The 23757-nt window shown below is 35.5% G+C and overlaps 1 protein-coding gene across 4 annotated transcripts in view; it reads left to right on the top strand.

Moving 5' to 3' along the window:
- Positions 1-23757, top strand: part of LPIN2 (lipin 2) — a 40869-nt gene that overhangs the window by 7038 nt on the left and 10074 nt on the right. For 2 of the 4 annotated variants that reach the window (XR_008448386.1, XM_009567964.2), the window contains exons 1-10: positions 4115-4421; positions 9524-9724; positions 11165-11260; positions 12597-12895; positions 16789-16896; positions 19438-19561; positions 20149-20470; positions 20712-20811; positions 21934-22121; positions 23328-23421. Coding sequence is in view for 3 of the 4 variants with exons in the window: in XM_009567964.2 (XP_009566259.2) it covers positions 4335-4421; positions 9524-9724; positions 11165-11260; positions 12597-12895; positions 16789-16896; positions 19438-19561; positions 20149-20470; positions 20712-20811; positions 21934-22121; positions 23328-23421 (1619 nt within the window). In the remaining variant the exon portion in view is untranslated. Of the gene's footprint in view, positions 1-558; positions 650-4114; positions 4422-9523; positions 9725-11164; positions 11261-12596; positions 12896-16788; positions 16897-19437; positions 19562-20148; positions 20471-20711; positions 20812-21933; positions 22122-23327; positions 23422-23757 lie in introns of those variants that run through there. The other 2 variants (XM_054057408.1, XM_054057407.1) reach the window with 2 other exon arrangements.

The raw sequence follows: 23757 nt of genomic DNA, 5'->3' as shown, positions 1-23757 counted from the left end.
AACACGCAGGAAAATCTTCATCTGCTTTTTGTCATCTTATGTTAAAATGAGATAGATAAATTTCTATTCAGAAATTTTGGTTTCTGTGTCTAGAAATAATTTCAGCCAAGTATGATGTGGCTGTAGAAGAGTCTGTGCTGCTGGAAATACATGTGTGAAGCGTGGCAGTCACTTGTGTGGGATGTACCCATGCAGAGTCCAAAGGAGTGTGTTCAGTTCCTTGAAAGAAGTTAAGGTCTTCATGTACATAAGAACTTTTTGTGTGCATGTCACCTAAGCTTTTGATTGAAAGATCACTTTAACAGCAAAACTCACTTCATAAACCCTTTAAGTGTCTAATCGAAGTTCCTTTGTAAACAGAAATAAAGGTGACTTTAGAAAAAAAAAAAAAGCTCAAATTAATACAAGGAAAGATGCTATAATACTAGAAACAGATGATTCATAGAAATCATACATATGTAACTGTTGAGATATTACGTAAGGGCCAAGTCCAAGTAAACTGCTGATTTCCTTTCTTGCTATCTTTATTTTTCTTAGAGATAAAAAAAAAACGTGTAAGCTGCACTGAAAAATATTCTAAGGTGAATGACTCTTGACTCTACCTCACAGGAGACCTTGAAGAAATTGAATTTATGATCCTGCATCATAGGTAGAGAACTAGATGTTTGATTTCGCTCATTTTTAACCTTCAGCTTAGCAGGCAATGCATTGCTTTTGAATGACTGGTGTTTTTCCAAGGTCTATTAACTGCTTGGATTCTTGTACTATGTAATTGTTACTTGTGATGGGGAGGGTGGACTGCCTTTATATTTTAAATGGCTGAGACTTCCGGGTGAAAGTAGGTGACACTGCTTTTTAGTCTTTTTCAGCATTTTTAGCAGAACTTGATTTTTAGTTGCACATAACTTTGCTAAAATGGAAAACTTCATTCCGAGTTATCTATTAGCAACCTTCAGCCTTTATATAGAAAATTTTAGTAAGTATATTCATTTTTAAGACGTTAAACTTAGTGGTGTGTTTCCATTCTACTAGAGAAAAACTTCAGCTGTTTCCAAAAAATTCTCCAGTCCCTTTCAGAAGGGATCTGAGGCAGATGGTCTTCATTCAGTATGTTTTCTGTTATTCATGTGTAAATTTATTTTAATTCGGCAGCTATTAGCCTTTGAATTAAGTTTAAAAGTCTATATTGAGGATGGATAGTCTTTTGCAGTTGAAAGTAACAAAGATGATGTATTGAATGTATTTTACCACAACCTGTAAGGACCAGAGCTTTATTTTCAGTTTCAGTAAGCAAATGCTTCAGACCAGGACTAGGATCAAAAAATTGAGCACAGGAAAGTGTTTTCAATCACAGTCTGATTTTTGGAGTCTCTGTAGGAGAATTGGGAACTCTTCCACGTTGTTATATGATAGACAAAGTGTAAAAAGTGCATGAAAAGAAAAGAGAGGTGGAATTTAGGAATCTGAGTTGAGGCATGAAGTGAAAAGACCCTTTTCTAATGTCAGGATGGGGTATGAGACTGAGAACTGTGGTGCTTAGGTCTTTGTTGGTATGGAGTGGGCAGGATGGAGTGAAGGAGACAAGGAATGTGAACAAAAGTTCCCCGTACTTCCTGTATCTATTAGGTTATGCTAATTAGAGAAGGATTTGTCTCATTTATTCATTTCAGCAATTTTACCCTGATCTCTGGGTGAATTGTGATTGTGTACTGATAGAAGCTCACGTCCATAGGATTTCTTTCCATAGTGTCCTTCTTTCCAGAACTTGACGTGCACTGATGAAAGCTGGGGAGACATCCTGTAGCTATTTTCTGGCAATGCTTGTTCTACGGTTTCTCTTTAGTATGATCAAATCACTTAAATGTAATTTTAACAGACAATCAAGCCATTATTTTTTTTTTTTTAATGACCATCTGGGATAAGTAAATCTAATTAGCAGCTACAGATGCTGCCTATGGAAGCAATATTTTGAAGATGCAAAGAGGTAAAATAATGGAGGGAACCTTTGCGAAGTCCAGGTTTTAACTGTGCTAAAATGTGTTGTATTTTTAATTCATAATCTCGTGGCCTGAGTTTCCCATTGCAGTATTGCGTCTCTGGGATGCTGTAAAACTAAATCAATGTGATCAAACACTAACTATAGAAAAATACCATTAAAAAATGGAAACGTACTTCCCATCAGGGATTTTGACTAATGAGCAGTGGGTTAAGATGTGTAGAACCGCAAAGATCAGGGGAAAAAAAAACAACCATAAGAGGATGCCTGATCTTTGTCAGCATTATTAACTTGCATGAGGCTAGTGGAAAAACTTATATGTGCTTTCTGAGGCTAAACCACTGTAAAGTCTGTACACACCAAAGAGCTGGATTAAAGTTGCATGAAAAATATTGCTTCTAACACTTCCAAATTTGGGGTATTTGCTTTTCAAAACTAAAGCTAATTTTCCCACGTAAATTGAAGTAAATAACATAATACTTAAACTTATTGAGAGGGAATTACATTCTATTTACCTTATTAATACTGAGAAATAAAAGACGAGGCTTACTAAATGTGCAAAGCTTATTACTAGTTTAAACCTTACCTTACTGCTTGTGTAGAGACTGCGATTTCATCTGTTTTCTAGAAAGGCTGTCTTCTAAAATGCTTCCACAAGCTTCGGAGAGAATAATGTCAATCTGAAATACTGAACAATATTGAAATAGAATAGATCAAATAGAAAATTGTTCACAATAAAAATAACTAAAGCAAAGTCAAAAATCTTTCACAAGAAGCACTGTCTTAGAAAATTAGCTTCTATTCTGCTCATAACTGTGTGGTTTTTATCGTATTTCAGTGAAGCACACATGATAAAGGAATAACAAGCAGAGGCAAACTTATTGTGTCTAGTAATTTTTAATATGCTACAAAAATACTTACCATGTCTGCTGACAAAACCAGTAGTTTTTCCTGTAGCAGCCTTATGAAATGTGAACTCATTCAGTGCATAGAAAAGTGCCCAGAGATGGTAGCAGCTTATTGTAACCTTAGTTCAGATACAGCAGTCCGAGCACTGTTTAGGAGTTTATCAAGACTGATTTAGTTTTGGCCTTGTGTGAGTTTTATTATTTGGAAACCCACAAGACATTTGGCTGCATCCAATGATGTGGTTCCTTGTCCTTTCTTGAGAGCCTAATGCCTTAATTTACAAAACTTGGAGGAGGATAGAGTAAAGATAGTAGAAGAATTGTAGATTGTCTCTTAGTTTGTAATTCAAGAAATAGTTCTCCCCAGTCTTCTGTAGCAGACTTAACACCATGGAGGTGGGCAGGAGATGTCCGGGTTTAAGGTAATGAGTCTCCATTGAGGTGGTATTAATGACCCTCAAAGTATGTTTCTCCCATTCAAGGGTAGAATTGTTTCTGTATACTACTACACTTCCTCAGCTATTTCGTCTAGCCATGATACTATTTAGATAAGTAATGACACTTCAAAATTCCTCGGATCAAAAATTAATTCTTATTATCAGTCATGGAACTAGGTGTACAATTAGCCTATATGCATTGTCCACACACCCAAATTATACTGCTTTAATAATTCAGTCTAAAGAAAGTAGGGAAGATTCTTCAGGAGAAAATGTGTATTTTGGTGTGTGTTGTTTTTTTGTGGTTTAGTATAAACTTGACACCAGGACAATTGTCTCTTTACCATTGTAAAACAATTTCAAAGAGTAGGGGAAATAGCCGACAAATACCAGACCCTGAAATATCATCAGATTTGTCCTGCGAAACGTGACAAGCTAGGCCAGTGAACCATTAGTGGAGGGAGCAGGCAAGTGGAGTGGCAGCAAGTCTTCTTGAATTCTATGTGCAGCTGGTTGAGCTAGAACTTTGAATGCTGCTACAGGTGGTAGAGTTGCAACAGCGGGTGAAAAGTCTCCGAATGAGCTAATGTAGACTTTGCTTAAGAATCATTAACTAAATCCCTGTTTCTCTTCATGGGAGCTTCAGCTACAGCCACGTGACCTGATGTAAAACAAGATCATTACCTATCAGTGCAAACATATGTCAAAGTCTGCCCATGTTATTACTTATCTCAAAGAGCGCAAGGAGGCTGTGACATTTCAAGCAAAGCCAATTGGTTTGGCAATTTCTGTGTGAGCTTTCTTAAAGAAGCACTTCCTTTTTAATGACAATATTGTGTGGGAAAGTGTACCACACATTTTTCGCTAAGAGACCAGAAGATTTACATAATTCTGCTTCTGCAGAAAGAGAAGAAATGCCGATACAACATTCTGTTATGTCTGGAAGCTTTGCATTTACCTGTACTGTGCAAAGTTAGTTTCCTGTTTTCTGGGATGCATTTCTCAGAAGAGGATGGTTTTGAAGATGACTTCAATAGAAATGTTGTTGCTGCCCATGAAAAGGTTCCTTCTGGAATCTTGGTGAGTTTGATAGATTTATTACTAATTATTGGTATATGATTTTCTGTTAGCCTAGGTAAAATATATAAAAATTAATTGTGTATACTTAATATTAGGTGGAAGATTTTAATTAGGCATTCAACAAACTTACTTTTTTTCCCCATCTTTGTGCCGTAAGTGCTCTGTGCAGTACTAGGAGCAATACTAAATCCCAATTAAAATCTCTACTTGGGAGCAAAGATAGTTTTGTTTGCTTGCTTTTGCTGAGTAGACCTGATGCTATAGCGGTCCTGTTTCACATGGTCATTTTTCTATTCCCCTATCTTTTCAGGGTACAAAGCAGAAACTAGTAAAACGCTTCATAAAGATTTTCTCTGGTTAAACAAAGCTCCTGCCTGATAAATATAGGCAAGGAGAGGTAAATGAAGGGAAGCCATTACTGTGCGTGTTCTTTATTTTATTTTCTACCTAATCTCTTGAAACCAGTGCAACTTTTTCACTATTTACATTATATGGCATTACACTACCTTTTAATTCTCTAAATGTATCTCAAAATAGATGAGATTGATAAATATCTACTCTCTTATAATCTAAGGTCTACATTTAAGTACTTTGTTTTTGCAGTGATAGTTAAAATTCATACCCATTAAAGCTGTCTCTTTCTAGAGCAATCTGATAACTTGCCTTTAACTAACTTGCGCTCTTCTTTTTGTTGTTGAACTAGGCATTTGTAGTGCTTATGTTCATATGTGTGCACTTGTGTAAAAGATGTTGGCTTTGAGAATGCAAAAACCACAGTTTACCTTTACTAGAGCAGTACTCCAAATGCACAGAAAACACAAATATGTGGGCAGCCTTTTGGTTATATCTTGCACATGGATATTACTAACATAGAAACTGGTTCAAGAAAACATCTTGGGTTTGTAGCAGCCAAAATAACATCTTTGTTAAAGGTTCAGAGGTGTAATACCTATCCGTAAAACTTCCCGCACAATTTTTGCAAACGTAAGCATTTCCTGGTGATGAGTTTTGAAAAGCTATCAATCATGAGTATGTTAAATCGTTAATCTGAGCTGTAGTACTGCTTAATCATTATTTCTGAGACCCATTCTGCTCCTCATTATTGTAACATGAAGAAGTCGACTAACACTGCTGGGTTAATTTTAGTTTAACTGATTTGAGTATTTTATAGATGGAGGCATGGAATTTTATTTTTAATTCTTGAACTTCCAAAGCAGATATTTTATTTTCTTCTTTTGTATTTACTTTTATGTTCTCTCCCTAAAAAAGAAAAGGAAGGGGGAAACAGTTTCAGTCTGCCTATTGGGATGTAATGGCTTCTTGCCACAAAAAAAACTTTTTTAGGATATAGGACAGAAAGATCTTTTCCCCCCGTTCCAATTAAAGTTGCACTTTGGTTAGTAGTATTAATATATTCAGCTATAAGAACTTTTGCAAACTAGGTAGTATTGCATAGACATTCAAGATTGAGTCTCTGGAGCCTCGAAGGTCACAAAAAGTGTTTTTCTGCTGTCAGACTTTAGGTATTAATAGCCTTTTAATTTGCTATCCTAGAAGAATTAGTAGTAAGCTATATTAAATTCAGCTTTTATGTAGAGTTTTGGAATTTGAATGCATCAGGTAATGCATATACTCTGGATATCAAAACAAATAAAACTTGAAAGTTTAGCAATATTGTGAAATACTGCTGCATTGCCCTTTCTTAGCTTGTCTTGTCCATCAGACTTTTTTGTTTTGAATCGCAGAACTGGGAATTGGCATGGTTTTTAGGTTCTTACAGAAGTTTATGAAGGATACTGCTCTCCACTATTTGCTGCTTTCAGGACAAATATATTTAACTGATGTTTCCTAAGCATGAAATAGACTGTTATTGAGGAAATACTTTGTCTTACAAACTTACTTTGTGATCAGGCTATTTCTATTGCATTTACAAGAATTAACACAATACTGTTTTACATTGTTCCTCTCTAAAATCAGATTCAGTGCAGCGCATCACAACTTTTCCAACAAAACAGAATAAAACTTAAAGCAGAACAAAAAAAAAACCCCAAAAATTTAAAATCTTGATCATAAATGTGACTATGTTATAAGCTACAGAAAAATAACTGAAATCTCTAAAAAAATTTTTCACTACAGGAGAGCAAGAATATATGTAAAATAGGTGAATGCTTAGGTATTTTGGGTAGTTTTTGGTGATTTTCTGTGGTTCGGCAAGGTCAGTTAGCATGTATGTGAGGACAAGTAGGTTATCTATCAACTGAACTCAATTCTTACAGTTCCTGTGAAATTCTGATCTCTTTAAAGTCACTACTTAAAGGTATTCCTTGCTGATGTCCACTTCTTAAGACCTATTCACTGAAATGAAATATGTGGAATGGAGAATTTGTTTAGGACTTCAGTTGCTGATTGTGCCAAACACTTTTTCTGACAAATTCAGTCTCCTTGGTGACATGAAATCAAGTTTTCTTTGTAAGGCAATACCACAGACCCCTCTTGGAAGTGGCAAAGGTATAGCCATGAATGATAATGACTATGTGTTAGAGGTTTTTTCCCTAAGATTGAGAATAAAGATGACTGGTATTGTAGGGGAAAACTAATCGGTTAAACAGTAAAGCTGAAATGTTGTCACCTTTCTGTGAGGTTACAATTCCATGTGATGCAGGAATTATTTCGCTTGTCAAACGCAAAGTGTTCAGTTCCCTATCCCAGCCTTTTGTTTTTCTAGTTCTGTGGTGCTGCTGTGTACCTCATGACTCTCTGGTGTTGGTCCTGGTGTTGGTCATGTTCTTCTTTGTGAGCTAATCTAACTTACTAACCCACTGAAACAAACCAGAACAGCAGAAAAATGGCAAGCTAGAATCAACTCGTTAAGAGGGTTAGATGAGGAAAAGTTGAAGTGACACCTCTCCTTTTTAGCAAGAGTATGCTATTATTTCAGTAGCAAGCAGTTGATTTTATAGTTGTACATGAAACTACTTAGAGATGAAACTGAATTTTATTATTCATTTATTTTGATAGAGAGTCCGTTTTGCTTATCTCATTAATCACTCCATGACAATCTTTTTTTTTTTCTTCATCAACCATATTGAACAAAAGCTATAGGAGAAGATTCTCTAGTATGTTGCCTAGCATAGTAATTCCATGAATCATTTCAAAACAGTTTTAAATCTTGATTGGGAAAGCCTTGTCTCCCTTTTTAAGTCTTGTGGAGAGGAAGGACTTTTATTTATATATTTTCAAAAATTTGAATGTGATTGGTTAATGTTATGTTAGACTTGAGAAGGCTGAGATGGTGAAAAATACTTCCATAGCTGCTTTCAGTGTCTGAAAGTGGTTCTAGATTTCCTACATATTTACAAAGAGGGAAGCAATTGTTTGGATATATTTGAAACTAGCTTGTAGCAGTCTTTCAGGCGGGAGGCAGGGGAGAACAGAATAAGGAAGGGTTGCATTTAAGTTTCCATTAGAATGTCTTCTCAGTTTTCTCTCATCTTTCAATTAAATCTTAGATATTCTGAGAAATCTTTTGACTTTATTTCTTATTGGCATAGTTCATGTTGAATTCTTTGTCTGAAAGTCTTGCAGTCATTGATTTTTAATGGATTACTGTTTGACAAGCGATTGTCTTAACTCCCCACTCTCATCTAGTAAGATTCCTTCAACTAGACTACGTATCGTTCTCTTTCTAATTTCTGTATTCAGGACTATGAACAACCACAAAACCCTGTAAAATATTTGTTTTCTCTTTACTGAAACTTTGTGAAACCTGTGGAAAGTAGTAGGTAGCTCTTTACCTTAAATAATGTATTGCAGAGTGTGTAGACTTGGTTAAGACTTGCTTTTCACATATGAGACTGTAGTATTTGGAATTTAGCGTTTGTTCTTTAGCTGTAATTTCTGTGGAATTTGGTAGGTGGTAGTCATCTGCTTCTCATAGACAAGAAATGTGTTCAGGACAAGGTCATATTGCTAGGTTTGTGGTTTTGCAGAATAGATTTTACTTCAGCAGCTGTTTTAAATATAGCTACGGTTTTCATGAAGCTGTTCAAAGAAGTATTGATTTTAACTATGTAGATGGTACTTGTAGTTTTATTTAATCAGAGATTAATGTGAGTGTCTCGATAGCTTTTAATATCTGCTGTCAGCTACCACAGGTGGAAGTCTTGCTTGCCTCAGTTTTAACTTCTGAGGGCAATGACAATGCTAGTCAAGAGAGGTTTTGACAATCTCATGATTCTTGCAGGATATTTTAGTACTTGTTTCATGGCAAATAAATTGACTGGTGTTGTGCTTTCTTTATATGTGAAGAAAACTGGATTTCTTTCATATTTATTTTCTCTACACTGAGTTCTCAAACTCCTCTGTCTCCCGTTAAAACTCCACTTGATAATTTCTTTAAGGTGACTCAGCCATTTTTGACATATAGAGCTGTAAAAGAAGAGTTACATGTAGTACACTCTGCATAACTTCTCCTGACTTTTAAGATTGTTTTGCATGCTTATGTACAGTTATCTCTATTTTCAATACAGGATCAATTGCATTAAATAAATAAGCATAAGTCTTGAAAGAATGAATTTGTATCTTTAGCTTATCTGAGTAATTAAGCATCACTTGAATCTAGGCTTTGAGGTGTAAAAATGTCCTCCAAAATTTAGCTGAACGTAAGATTATTTAAATATTTTTGAAGTTAATAAGCTATTAAGAATAGGTTTTATAACTCTGGAGACTTTTAGTAATGTAAGAATTGGCTCAAAACTTTTTCAACTCTTGAAGACATTTATGTAAAGCTTGATACAATAATTGGAGTAATTGATAAATAACATTGCACATCTTTCTTCACAGAAAGTATTGTCAAGCCCTGGAACAGGGTGCCCAGGGAGGTAGCTGAGTCACTGTCCATGGAGACGTTTAAAAGGCGGGTAGCTGAGGTGCTTGGGGACGTAGTTTAGTAGTAGACAGGTACTGTTGGAGTTGATGATCTCCAGGGTCTTTTCCAACCTAATGATTCTATGATTATATTTAGATGTTTTAAAAATATTTTTAAAAACTTTTAAAGTTTTAAAAATTTGTTTACTACTTTTTTTTTTCTTTCTCTCCCTTAGTCTCAGACTATGAACTACGTAGGACAACTTGCAGGGCAAGTCCTGGGTACTGTGAAGGAGCTGTACAAAGGCATTAATCAGGCTACCCTTTCGGGATGTATTGATGTCATTGTGGTCCGGCAACAGGATGGTACATACCAGTGTTCTCCTTTTCATGTCCGATTTGGGAAGCTTGGTGTATTGCGCTCTAAAGAAAAAGTGGTAAGTTCCGAAAGTAGGCCAAACCAAAGTTTTGAATACTGATGTATTCCCTATTTTCCCCTCTTCCTTCCCCAGCCCCTAACATACCTAGTTAGCAGGCTGATTTAGTACAGAGCAGTTTCTCATATGTGCTGTACAGAGTGATAGTTTGGAATGCAGAACAGAATTTCCTGTAGTAGTCTAAGAACTGTGTGAAAGTACTGTGAAAGAAAAGCTTTGACAGCTCTTGAGCTATTAGACTTAAAATGTTTACAGGGCTATGTATTTATAAAATGCTGGGAAAGAAATGCTTAATGCCATTTAACTCTCCATCTTGAATATGAGTATTTGTATCATAATACTAGTTGTATGGCTTGGGGTGTAATTTTTTCTTTGTTTTGGCAGGAAACTAGTGCTTTAGTAATGTACATATTGGGTATCTCATAGCAGTTACATTATTTGACTTGGTCTTCTTTTAAACTATACATAACCTGAAATGCCACTGCCATTTTCTACAGCAAGGCAAGTGCGCTGTGTTTCTGTCTGACATGTATTAAATACTTTTTAATTAGCTAGGCTAAATGCAATTATACAGTTACCATTAGATAAGCAGATTTACTGAAAAGTAAGGTAATTTTATCTGAATATTGAACATATTTTGTTTGGAAAAGTTTGGAATAGAACTTAACTGGATGCCCAAGATTTCACGAAGAAGAGGAAGTAAAATAGTTATGTCTTGGTTTTAGAAGAACACTTGTTGGGGTTTTTTTTTTCTTTTATGCCGTACGTGTGAAAAAGAATAATCTCTCCCTCTTGTGCAATGTAATCCAAGTTAAAGTACCTTTTTATGAGAATAAAAACATTCTTCCTCTGGTGAAAGCATTATGGTTGCAGAAGGGTTGTGGACATGTGTCATATCCCCATAAACTCATAAGCAGGGAAATCTAAAACAAGATTAACGGAGTTGCAGAAACAATCGTGGCAGATCTCTACCCTATTGATACAAAGCTTGCCTTCAGAAGGCTTCCAGTTTGTCATCTTGAACTTTTGGTATTTGGAACTCAGATTGGTACTAGGCCCCAGTTCAACCTGAGCTTTAAACTTACAAACCTGAATAATCTCAGTCGTTGATCATTCTTCCACAAAATAAAGACTAGATCAATTATTACTTATGTTCCTAGCTCTCCAAATCAGTTGAACAAGATTCAGCTTTCAGCTGTTTTGGGTTTCTTTTTTCCGATTTAATATTAGGTTCTGTTAGGATTGTGATGTATTATATAGCATTTTGCAGGTTAACAAAATAAAAATCGTTATTATAACAGATCTCTTTGAAAAAGCAGAGGGAGGCGAAAGATGTGATTTTACAATAGAACAAAGTTTTCTCTCAGAGTGAACTGGGCGTTGAGATTTGGTGCGTTCCCCTATGACGAATTATTTGTATTAAATTGTCTCTTTCCACAGATTGATATAGAAATCAATGGTGATGCTGTTGATCTTCATATGAAACTTGGTGACAATGGAGAAGCTTTCTTTGTACAAGAAACTGAGGAGGAAGATGTAAGGGCTTTGTGCTTCATGATGGCTACAATGCAGTATTAACAGAGATGTGTTAAAAACGCATAATATATTGTGGGCAATATTGTGACTTTTATGAAAGCTAGGGGTTTTTTTTTTTGTCTGAATCTTAACATAACTTTCATATGCCACCAAGATGCTTGGTGTTTTGCACAGTTCAGCTACCAGTGATAACAGAGTAACTAATTAAATTTTTTTATTATTAGAGCATTATTTGAAAGATCTGTTGATTTTTTTTACCTTGTTTTAGTGTATCCATTCTTGTTGATTGCAGTGATACAAATTGCAGTGCCTTATAATAATTTCTGTCTTAAGTTCTTAAAGCTTGTGTTACTGACCTGTATACTTAGACTGTCAGTTGTGGCATATTTTTAGTTTATCTTACAAATTTTAGCACATTTTTTCACAATTTTATCTATGAAACTTCCACAAGTTACTTAACAGTAGCTTCTTCAACTTGAGAATTCTTCTTGCATTCTACAGTAATTAATTTCTCCATAACCTCTTGGAAGTTAATGAGCTTCTAAAAAACAGGAATAATGGTTAATTTTTAGTCTGATTTCCTAAGGATGTGGGACCTACGTAACCACAATATTTGCCATTGCTGATCTTTGTTTTTGATTACTTTTGAATCTGTTGGTTCTAAAAGTTTTAGTGGAAATAGTCAGGAGAGAGAAAAAAAGAAAAATTGTCTCAGTGAAGTAAAAGATGAATTGTAATTTCCCATTGCTCTTAGGAATTGGAGTCTTTTCAAGGAAATTAGCTTGATCCAGTTTTTGGTTTAGGGTACCAGTTGTTCACTGTGAGCAGCTGGAGGAAGCTTATATTTTGAAAGAAGCTGAATATAATTTAAAGTGGAGGAGAAAATAAGGATTAAGACCCTAAAGATGAACTGTGGTAAGGATTCATAACACTTGAGAGGTAGTAAGGTTGGGTCTGTTTTAGCATACAACATGATTAAAAGCAAAACTGAAAGCAGGTTTTTTTTATAGAAGTGGGCAGTGTCAGCTGTTGATGGGAAATGATCAGTCTTAAGATGTTCAGAAAGCAAAGGTGATAACCACTGCATTTGTCCCCAATACAGTATTTTAAATAAGCTATTGCACTTGTTTAGTATGTTTCAATTTGTAACAAGAATGCCTTATCTGTATATAATGTGTTCTGGAAAGCTGGTAGTTCATGCCAAAACTATAGATTGAAAAATTAGTTGAATTGAATAATTAGTTTTGTGTCTAAATATAGATGCAAGGATCAATTTGTAGCTGACAACTATCCTGGTTTGTTTTTTTGTTTTCGGTTTTTTTTTTTTTCCGCTTAGGAAAAGGTTCCTGCATACTTGGCAACATCTCCAATACCCACTGAGGACCAATTTTTTAAAGACACTGACAATCATTTGAAATCGGGTGAAAATGAGAGGACATGTACAAACTCAGAAATCCCACACTCGGTGGAGACGGAGACTGCATTCACCCCAGGTTCTGTGAAAAAGAAAAAAAGAAGAAGAAAGAAATACAAGCAAGATAGCAGGAAGGAAGATCAGATCCCTTCTACTGGGACGGAAGAGATTTTTGAAATGGAAATAAGCTCAGATGATGAAAAAAGTGTTCAACCCCTAAGGTAAACTATCAAATACTTGCTGACTGCTTTCACTGTTACCACTAGACATTTCAGTGGCAACTTGTACCATTTCTCTTTGCAGGTAATGCATAAGTTTCAGTAGGCTATAGGTAAACTTTTCCTCAAATCAAACAAACAAAACTCCAAACAGTTATCTTCCACGCCTTTATAGAATCCTTCCAAGTTTGGCCATTTCATTTGAACTTGAGATCCAGTTAAGCCCATTTTGGAAAAGAAGTGTTGTCATGATTTATGGTGTGACTGAGAAAGTTTCAGTGTAATTTCTCAGAATGGTCTTTTAGTGTGTTTGGTAACCTCTACATAAAATGCAGCATGGAATGCCTGGATTTGACTTCTCTGTAACTCGAAGTCTACATTGGTAACTGAAAACTACATAAATGAATGCTCCTTATGTTAGTGAAGAGCACTTTACATGTGTGTAGTCATTAAGGGGGATTGAGGGTGGGGAATCTGTCCTGTATTTTGAAGTGGATAAGCTGTTAATAAAGCAGTAAAGTGGTGGCACATACTCATAAGCTGAAGAAGCTTATATGAGTAATAGGAAACATTATAGTAGTAGAAGAAAGCTGTCAATAATATAAATGCTTAAAATCCAGGAAAGGCCTGCTCAGCTTCTGTGGAAATTTCTTAGGCTGCTTAGCAAAAGTGGACTTAAGTTTTACACAAAGGTAACTGCTTTATTGGACAGCATTTCTGTTAAATATAGTACTGTCTGAATAAATTCAAGATCTGGTGTGGGAATTGAAGGAATGTTTTAGTATAGGAGAATAAAGTACAACTGAAAAGACTCCTTTGGTATAGGTCTTCAAGGGAGTCTTTAATAACTACCAGTCAAAAAAAGGTTAGGGAAGCAGAAAAACATGAACTTAACTGGTATCACACCTATGACTAGTAAAACATGACAAACAATGAATGTTTGTGGTTTTCTTAGTTCATTTGCCTTTTTTTCGTTGTCATATTTATGTCAAGGAAGTGTCCTTTTGATATTCACTGCTTTAAGTGTAGGAACAGGCATTTGGTTTGGGATTTTTCCTTTGCTCCTTTTTTTCCAATTTAAGAAAAGCAAGATCTTTGCTCAGTCTTCAATGTGAGGGTATTAAGATAAAAATAACCTGTCACAGTGAGGCTGTCAAAAATAAAAATAACCGTCAAGTACAGGAAGAAAGAAGATATAAACCATGCATTGTTTATTCTTTATTTAATAAATTATTACAAATGTATGAAGAATTTAGGAACGTCATGCTGACGATGGCTTTTCATCCAGTGTTTTAGAATTCAATTTGCTATTCCAGCAATTATCTTAATTTGACTATAGATGAATAAAAAAACAGTAGGTTTGACTGAAATGTCAAATATTTCGTCATTGCTGAACAGACCATGGTGTGTCCATAAAGGTTACTATAGTTTTGTTTTTTGTAACCGTCAGAATGACAGATTGAAAAGACTTTTTTTTTTTGTAAACCACATTTAAAAAAATATGTAAATGTATAGATAGAAACAGCCGTAGAAATGCACTCTCAGTCAGAGAAGAGTGTCACAATGTGGAAGGAAGAAGATTTTGTAAAAGAATGCAATTTTCTTCTGAACAGCAAGTAAATGCAGGACTGAAAAAATACATTGTTGTAGTGGAAGCCCAGAAAACAGTAGGTTTGTGGCTATATATCAGTTAGTGGAGTTCATTTGCAGTCATTCCAGTGGGCTAGCAAGGCAGAAATTAAAAAGCTTTGCAGTAGGCATAGGCAGTTTTTGCCCAGCTGAAGATAAGGTTGTAGGAAAAACATTTCATCACTTTTCACCTCCTGTGGGGATGTAAGATGATACCAGAGAGCTTGTTTGGGTTTGGGCTTTTGTTTTTAGTTTTAAATATGTAGCTCTGAAAAAAAGAAAGGGGGGAGAACCCCACATATAGAAACTTAACTTTTATTACACATAGCTTCAGATTTCAAATTGACACTGGGAAAGGAAAAGGGAGACTGATGTTCGAACAGGAAGGTCAAAAATTCAGACACGGGTACCGGTCTTACCTAGATCTATTCTTGTAAAGTGGAAAACAAGCTGTTTCCTGTTCCTTGGGAAAATCCATTTCCAAGAGTTTATGTAACTTTAAAAAAAGATGTTCTTTGTCTTTTCTTGCTATGATTTAGGTGTGTTATTAGTGCTTGTCTTACCTAAAATAATACCAGGAGGCCTGAGATTAGTATTTACACTCAGAAACAGAGGGCATTATTTCTCCAGTACTGAGGGTGTTAAAGAGTTAAAGTAGTTATCAGTCTCTAAAAAATATATATGTTTAGACCATGTGTAAAGTGGATAAGGATAAAAAGTGGTAGCACTGTTTATAAAAGTTGTGAAATAAATAGCTTAGAACTGCTAGTGCAACTCAGTTATAGGTTGATGCATACTGATTTTTTACCCTCTTATTTTCAATAGTTTGACTGCATTTGCGTTTTTAACTTTCAAACTTATCCACTTACAGATAAAATTTCATTTTTTTTATGCGTCGTGTGAACTCAGTTGCTAATTCCCAGTGAATAAAATCTGTTCAATAGCACCTGTGTGTCATCTTGGCCCCCTCTGATGTCATAATATTAAAGACCTCTCTATTTTTTTTTTATGTGCTTAATTGTTCAATCATTTTGTCTTTTATTGTTCAGTACCTTTATCCTCTTTTGGAGACACTTAGCACTGAATACAAAGATGGTATGAAATGTGCTTGTATCACAGCTTGGTTTATGAGTACAGAGGGTGTACAGTCTCTGGAGCTCTCATCTCGAGTCAAGCTGTCATCATCAAGTTTCATGAGAATAATGCTACTAAATAAGAAGTGGAGCTATTAGGACATTTTTAGGGTTCAGTATTTAATACAGTCGAGACTGTTTTCCAAATGAAAGACTTGTGCAAATGAGGTAGATCGCTGTGACTATGTAAGATCTAATGGACTGTATTGGTTAACTGTGTAAATTCTAAATATTTATGTATTTTAATAGATAATGTTGAAGTCTTTCCTTTTCTCTCTCCATAAGAGAAATTAGCAGTAGCATTCCAAAACAAGTCCAATGCAACTGTGTTGCTATAGAAGAAAACTACTTTTTCTTTTTCCTTTCATAATAATGGCTTAAAATAATTTGTACTGCATTTTACACTCAAATTTCAGGCTTATCTTCCTTGTATTCTGTCCACTGCATAACCATGATGCCTTCGGTCTAACCTCAAAACAAGTTAGCTGTATCCTGAGAATACCTATTTTTTTCAACTTAAAAGGGACTTCTGTTTACAATACAGTGCATGCCTGCTCAGTGGATCTTGCTGTTGTTTGTTTGGAGGTTTTTCTGTTACAAATACTGAGTACACTTGCCAGTGCAAAACAAACCCTACTGTTTAGACAAGTACGGTAATCTAGCTGCTTGTAATTATGTAAAGTTAAAAACTCTTGGGTAAACTGTAAGGCTAATACCTACCCCTGTTTCCTTAATTTGTGAAATGTGCTGTTGTAAAGCACATTGTCAAATTACCTATTCTATTTAACTCTTCCAGTGATTCTAAGGTTTACCTGGTAAATGCTATATGGAAATCTTTTGTTAATCTTTGGATTTTGGTAATATTAGCTGGCTGTACGGAGTAATGTCATTTATGCTATTCTGACTTCTTCAATATTAACTTCCTATGTGTCAAGAATAGATTTTTAAAATTGTAGTATTTTCAAGAGTTAATAATAGTTATATACCTTTTAAGGTGTGTTGCAAACAATGAACTCTTTAAGCTATACATTCCTCTCTTTTGATCTTGGATTTTAATAACATAGAAGTAACTTTTCTAACTGAACTAGTAATGCAGATTTCTTATAGCTGTCTTTGTCTCATATATCTCCCCAGGGGATCCTCAAATTCATCACCAAAGGACGAAGAACAAAAAGAATCTTTGCTTTATCACTCAAAGGATCATTACCCCTTATCTGATGGAGAGTGGTCCCCTCTGGAGAAGTAAGGCACCTTGTAATGTCATCATATGTGTACAGATGAATAATTATTAAAAAGTATTATGTCCATTTTCAAATGGAAAAAAAAAATAATTCTTACTAGAATTCAGTATTAAAGAAAGAAAATACAGTTACTAAAATTTCCTTAGGTTGAGAACGACATGGAAAATGAGTGTGTTTGTATGATTCATCCTGGCATAAGCAATGCTTGATTTGACATAAGGCTGTGTGTAAGTTAGCTTTTACTAGATGCAGTAGTGCAAATTACTTGAGGTAAAGCTAGATCCTAAACTTGAGACATACTTTACTTCAGAAGGAGGATTTGATAGTTACTGGAATTCTGTTATCTCTGGTTACCCAGAGATGCTAGAAACATTCTCAGTTGTTTGTGGATTCTTAAAAATTGCATAATACAGCTTACCATTTGTTTTTCCGTTGCAATCACTAGGGCATTTCTGTTTATATATTCAAGCTCTTCAGTTTCTGATATTCATGCTGTTGCATTCCTCTTGCACTCAGTTTCTAGATTTCAAGGCTAACCTTCACCACACTAACATCAATCTCTATTTGCATAAGAAAGCACTCTGTCCATAATGTGGTAGTACATGGGGTAGATTTTGTACTTTTCCTCAGCACTGGACTTGGGAAGAATGATATATATATATATATATGTAGCACGTAGCATGATCTTGATCCGTCTTAACTATTCCATGAGTGTCTAAGTTTTACTGCTTTTCACTTTGAAGAATCTGCCTTGTAGCAGATGCATTCATAGTGATGGTGAGGATTATTTATCAGCCTTATGTGACATCTGTTGTCGTATGTTAGCTGCTCAGTGCACAGGTGCCTGTTCTTCTGTATCCATAGATGGTCGTGCAGAATAGAAGTAATTAAGCTTCAGAGAATACTTTTTGAAATGCGTATAATTTCATATATGCATATAATTTCATATATAATTCAGTCCGCTTTAAGTGTTTCCAGCACTGTGGCCTCGGTAGAGTCTGAATGTACCACACCATGCTTGGTGCCTGCTAATTCCCCTAGTTCGTAGCTTGTTAATGAACACAAGCAGTTGGACAGGAAATACCATTATCGTTCCTTTTTTATGTTTTGGGCTGACAACCACATCCTCAATTGTACTTGTTGAGATATAGTCTTCAAATGTTCCAGTAAGGTTTGTGGTGGTGACTGAAAAATTAGTCATTGTCTGACCTTGCGGATTGACATGGTGTTGTATGGATTATACCACCTAAAAATAATAGGCTACAATGATAATTGTATCCTAGAGGCTGATACTCCTTTTCAGTTTATAAAGCTAGCTAACATGTCCCTGAGAAAGTTGTTGCGCTGAATGATTAGTCTTACTGTAAAAATTTTTTCTTATATCAAGGTGAAATCTCTTCCAGTGCATTAAGTGCAAAAGCAACGCGAAGTGCTGCACTTGGGATGACAAATCCAAAGAGCCTAGTAAAGGCTTGCATCTGTGATGCTGGGGACCAGCCTTGCTGAAAGGGACTTGGGAGCTCTGGTGGGCAGCAAGCTGAATGTGACTGAGCAGACCACTGTTGCAGCAACAGAGGGATATTGGATACTGGGCTGCATCTGCAGGGTGTTACTAGGAGAGATGGTGATATGATCATCCCACTCTATTCCGCACTGGTCAGGCCACACTTGGAGTGTTGCGTTCTGGTCCCTACAATTCAAGTTCAAATAATGATAGATATATATAACCACAACAAGCCACCGAAATACTCTTTGAAAGACAAAATGTAAAAAGATTTCTATAATAATCAGTATAAATAATTGCCCTGTTCAAGAAAGGATTGACGTGGACTTGTCCCGACACTAGTTGCTACTTCAAAACAATCTCTTGTGTTTCCTTTCTTCCCTAAGATCAAAAGTATTCTTGGTTAAAGTAAATTTCAGAAGTTTGTTTCTGATTTATAGATAGTAACCACTGTAGGAAAAATAGAATGGAACTTTAAAAGGTCATGTAGTCCTAACACATGAAGGAAGTTTTCAGGGAGTCTCCCTTCCCTCTCTGAAGTTGTCTTGTTAATATCATTTTCCCTGCATCAGGAATTGGTGTTGTTTCATGCATTTGTGAGTTAGGTTTGCAGGACTTTTATTATTCAAGTCTTGGCATACCAAGTTTAAATGCTGTATTTTTACAGAAGACAGGAAAGTAAAGCTAATTTCAGTCTTGCTTTTAGATAAACTTCTTTTGTTTTGTTCTGTTTTCTTTGAAAAATGGAACCTGGGCTGAAGGGAGAGCTATACCTACACTGCAGATAGAGTGGAGGAACCTGTTTAGGGTGATTGCTATGTAAGTCCTTTAATGTGATTTTAGTTTTAACCTAATTTCTCACTGTCTGAAAACCCTGCTGGGCTTCTTGCCATGTCACCAAATAATTGAAGCTCTGTTAAACTGTAGAAAACTCTACCAACAGTAGCTGCACAACAAATGCATTTTAAACACTGTAGCTTTCTCTTTTTTTGTGTGTGTTTTTTTTTGTTGTTGTTGTTGTTGTTGTTGATTTGCTAGCCCTTTCTCTGAGCCAGTGTGCCCTAAAAGTGATTCAGAACTGGAAGTTAAGCCTGCTGAGAGCTTGTTCAGATCTGAATCTCACATGGAATGGACATGGGGAGGATTCCCAGAGTCAACCAAGGTAAATTTATTTGTCTCTAACTCTGATTTTTGGCATATCTAAAATTGTGTCCTAAGAGGGAACTAGGAATTTGTTGCCGCTTTCAGATTAATTCAGCTGAAGTGGGAAAGTAGCACCCCCTTGTGGCTGGCTGATAGTTGAATTTCTTGAGTTCAAAAGCTGGTCAGAAAAGTAATTCTGTAAAACCTAGCAATAAAAATCTGAAAATTCTGATGTTTTAGTTAGAAACTGCAGGAGGCAACTTTATATATTTTCTTTATAAGGGGAATTGTAGCCTTAGTAGTGTAAGTTTGATATCAGGTTAGCTGGTGATAGAAGCCTGGGTATGTCTACATTTATGCTTTTTTCTTGCCATGGTCTGGTCAAGTCAGCACTTCCTCTATGCCAGTTTTGTTACTGAACTTGTAAATAAGCTCTTGCAGTGAACTTTGCTAATAAGGAACTTGTTTTATGTTGCTAAAAGACATGTTTAAATTCTTACTGGGTTTACATGTGACAGGGACCTGTACCATGAGTATAATTTTAATGTTTAGACCAGATTAAAACCAATCTGAAGTGGAAGGATTGACTAGAGTCTTGTTTTTCAGATAAGCAAGAAAGAGAAACTGGAACATCTCAGAACGGCTACCATTACTCCATCAGAGAAGACTCATTTTAGGGTCATCCTCAGCTCTGATGAAGTTGAAGATGATGATGATGTGAAAGATTCTGTCTGTACAGTACTGAAACCTGAGCCAAGAACTCATCCTCTGCTTAAGCAGATGGATGTTAAAGATTCTCTTGCTTCTGCAATCACAGAACCACAAGATTCGTTGCCTTTAGATGCTGATCATCATTCCAGACTATTGGTGGACCCTTTACCAGAAACAAAGCCAGCAGCAAAAGTTGACTCTCCTTCAAAAAAGAAAGGTATGTAATAAAGCTGTTGATTTTCCTTCAGTGTGATCTTACCAAATTTGAGGCCGTAGTAGAAAAAGTATGAATACGCCTTTTCGGTTTTTTCTATTTAAAGTCTTATCTGAATAAAACTATAATTAACCTCTTGGATTTATAAACACTACAAATAAGTCCTAAGTCTTCCACAATTGTGTTTGTATTGAAAGTGTCTGCATAGCTTCATCTTAGTAATCTTTATTGTTAAAATGAACAGGGGTGCACAAGCGAAGTCATCATCAGGGGCCTGACGATATTTACTTGGATGACCTAAAGGCTTTGGAACCTGAAGTTGCAGCACTCTACTTTCCCAAAAGGTAATTTGGCATTAAGTTCCTATGGATCTAGGGTTATATTACAGTTGCATTATGTGAGTTTATTACATGTATGATTTAGGAGTTCATTGAGCTACTTCTGATAAAGAGAACTGGACTTCATGTTTTTAAGTTTTTGTGGAGTAATTAGTACTGATCTCATGATGAAAATCTGTTTCTGTTTTGGCCAGAAACACTGAAAGTTTGCGTGAGAGGTCATTATTGAGAGATGTCATTTTTGTGGAACCTGAATGTTTTGCAAATATGGAGAGGTGGAGGTTTAGACTGCACACTGTTATTGCACCAAGACTTTATTGTGCTGTGTTGCTAGCTCGAGATAAGCACATATCAGTTTATTTTTTCGCATTCCTTGTGTATCCTTCCCAACTTTTTTTAATATCAAAAAGACTGAAAAAATATGAAGATCTTCATGCAAGGCAGCTCTGTCTCAAAATTCACTCTTGCTTTTTTTTTTTTATGGAATGAAAGCATTTTATACGCCTAAAATACTCTCTAAAAGAATAACTTGTCTAGTAACACCTTTGTAAAAGCACAGCTTAATAAGGAAGAAGTGCCTGTTGGTTTACGTTAAAACTAAAAGTGTAAACCTTTCAGTACTTTCTTATTACATTACTTGGATTCAAGTTAATAATTCTAACCTTAGATGACAATGTGGTATTTTGTGTTTCAAAGGCCTCCTTTCTTTTCTATTGTACTTCTTCCAAATACAGTGTTCTTTTTTTATTTCCTTTTATTCTTATTCTACAGCTTTCTGGTAAAGATTTTGAGGAACATAGTATTGTTCTGTGGCAACAGAATGTTTTCCTCATGTAACTCCAATTTTGTTGCAAGCAAGAGAAATATAATTACTTAACAATTTAGGTGAATGATAGGTGAACTGGAAACTGTCTATCTTCCAGTATTATGAAGGATTGGGGTCGTGTGCTTGTGTCTATTCCTTTGGTTTGAAATTTATGTTGTAAAGTTGTGTAGTACTGAAAAGAAATGCAACAGCAGGATGGTTTGGGTTTTTTTTTAGTAACCATATGGTATGTTCAGTAGCCTAAAATCTACATTTTCTTGCAAGTTAAATACTTATGGAAAATGTGAACTTCTTTTCTTTAGTGATTCTGATCCGGGCTTCAGGCAGTGGACAGAGTCAGATACCCTTTCCGGTTCCCAGTCACCCCAGTCAGTAGGAAGTGCTGCTGCTGATAGTGGTACAGAGTGCATGTCTGATTCTGCTATGGACTTGCCTGATGTTACACTTTCGCTTTGTGGCGGTCTCAATGAAAATGGAGAGATTTCTAAAGGTATGTGAAAGACTAAAACGTAAACAGTAGTAAGGCTCAGACAGCTTAACAAATGAAGTGACTTGAATGCTCTGATTTCTACCTGGCAAAGCTTTACTTATTATTATGCTTATGTTGAGAAAAGGGAATGGATGATCTTTCATTTTCTAAAATTCTCAAGCATTTGCCAAGCAGAGATAACAGAATCTAACTTCAAATAATCAATGGCACTTCACGTCTTGAAGCTTTCAGTCTGTGTTTTGCACTACATACTGCGTATCTGATGCCCCACTCTTGTTTCTGTCAGCAATTACTTGCTTTTTCCTATATAAATCTTCATGATTTGTATTGTTTGCAATTGCCTGATAATTTTTTCTTAAGTGATTAAAAAAATTTCAGTTATTGCGTTGGACTATCTTTTGTCCTGCTCTTTTCCTATCCTAAACATTGTTAACCTTTAGCTTCTTTTACCAGCTTATTCTTTACTGGCTTTTTTTACAAGCTTATATGCTCTTAATACTCTGATTTTAACATTGAAGTTGTATGCATTTTTGAAGGAGCTTTTAGGAGTACATAATTTTCATGACCACGTGCTGCAACGTTTTTAGTATTACATTTTAAATGGTCATCCAGTCTCTAACGCAGCAAGTGAAATTGAAATGCTTATTAATAAAGGCTCAGAACAGCTCTCTTGATAACGTGATAGTAATATTGGATATGATTTGAAAAGAATATGTACTCATTGCAGGAGTCTTACACTAAATCATGAATTTCTGCAAACCTGTAGTCATGAAAATGTTATTAATAGTTGATGATTTAAAAAACCCTGAAAAGCTGACATACTTTCCTCTCCCCTTTTACTGTAGTATGTAGGCCCCTTACCTGCCTTAATTTTAAAGAAAACTTGCTTAGGCAAGCATGGCTCTTTTGGTTTTATTCCTTCCAGCCTGCAAACTGAAATAATTCCTACCTCCTTCTTTTCCTCCCTCTTCTAATTTCTTAATTGTCATTACTATGACTGTTGAAGTGACTAGTATGAGGCTTTCCCTGTTACTAAGGAGGCAGTCACAAGACACTCAACGGTTATACTGTATTAGCATACCTTACATGATGTTGTAAGATCAGCAAGGCTCTGAAATGACAAGAAAGCATTTTCTAGATACAAACTAATCAGAAAACTTGGGATTTTGTATTATTATTTTTAATTAAAATCTACTTCTATTGCAGAAAAATTCATGGAACATATTATTACTTATCATGAATTTGCTGAAAACCCTGGACTCATAGACAATCCTAATTTGGTTATAAGGATTTATAACAGGTAAACTCTTTCTATCATGTAATTAGGGCATAGAAGATCTCACTTAAAATCTGTCCTTTAAAGTGACTGCATTTCTCAACTTCCATTGCAATTTGTGCTTTTGATGGATCTGTTTCTCAAAGAGAATGATTTTGAACTGAAGACTTACTTTAAATTTAAGTGAGATTTTTTTTTTTTCGGTAATTGCTATGGATGTTGAATTGTGTATATTAAAATAACTCTGCAGAAAACTTTAATATTAGTTGTTGGCAGCAAATACTTATTTTCATCAACAAAAGGACAGTTTGCACACTGATACTTATTTGTCTCTAGTCAGGTTTTCTAATATTTTATCAA

This window comes from Cuculus canorus, chromosome 2, assembly GCF_017976375.1.
Source record: "Cuculus canorus isolate bCucCan1 chromosome 2, bCucCan1.pri, whole genome shotgun sequence".
In the NCBI taxonomy this organism is placed as follows: Eukaryota; Metazoa; Chordata; class Aves; order Cuculiformes; family Cuculidae; genus Cuculus; species Cuculus canorus.
Note: the sequence above shows the minus strand (reverse complement) of the source record. Positions and strands in the feature narration are given on the sequence as shown.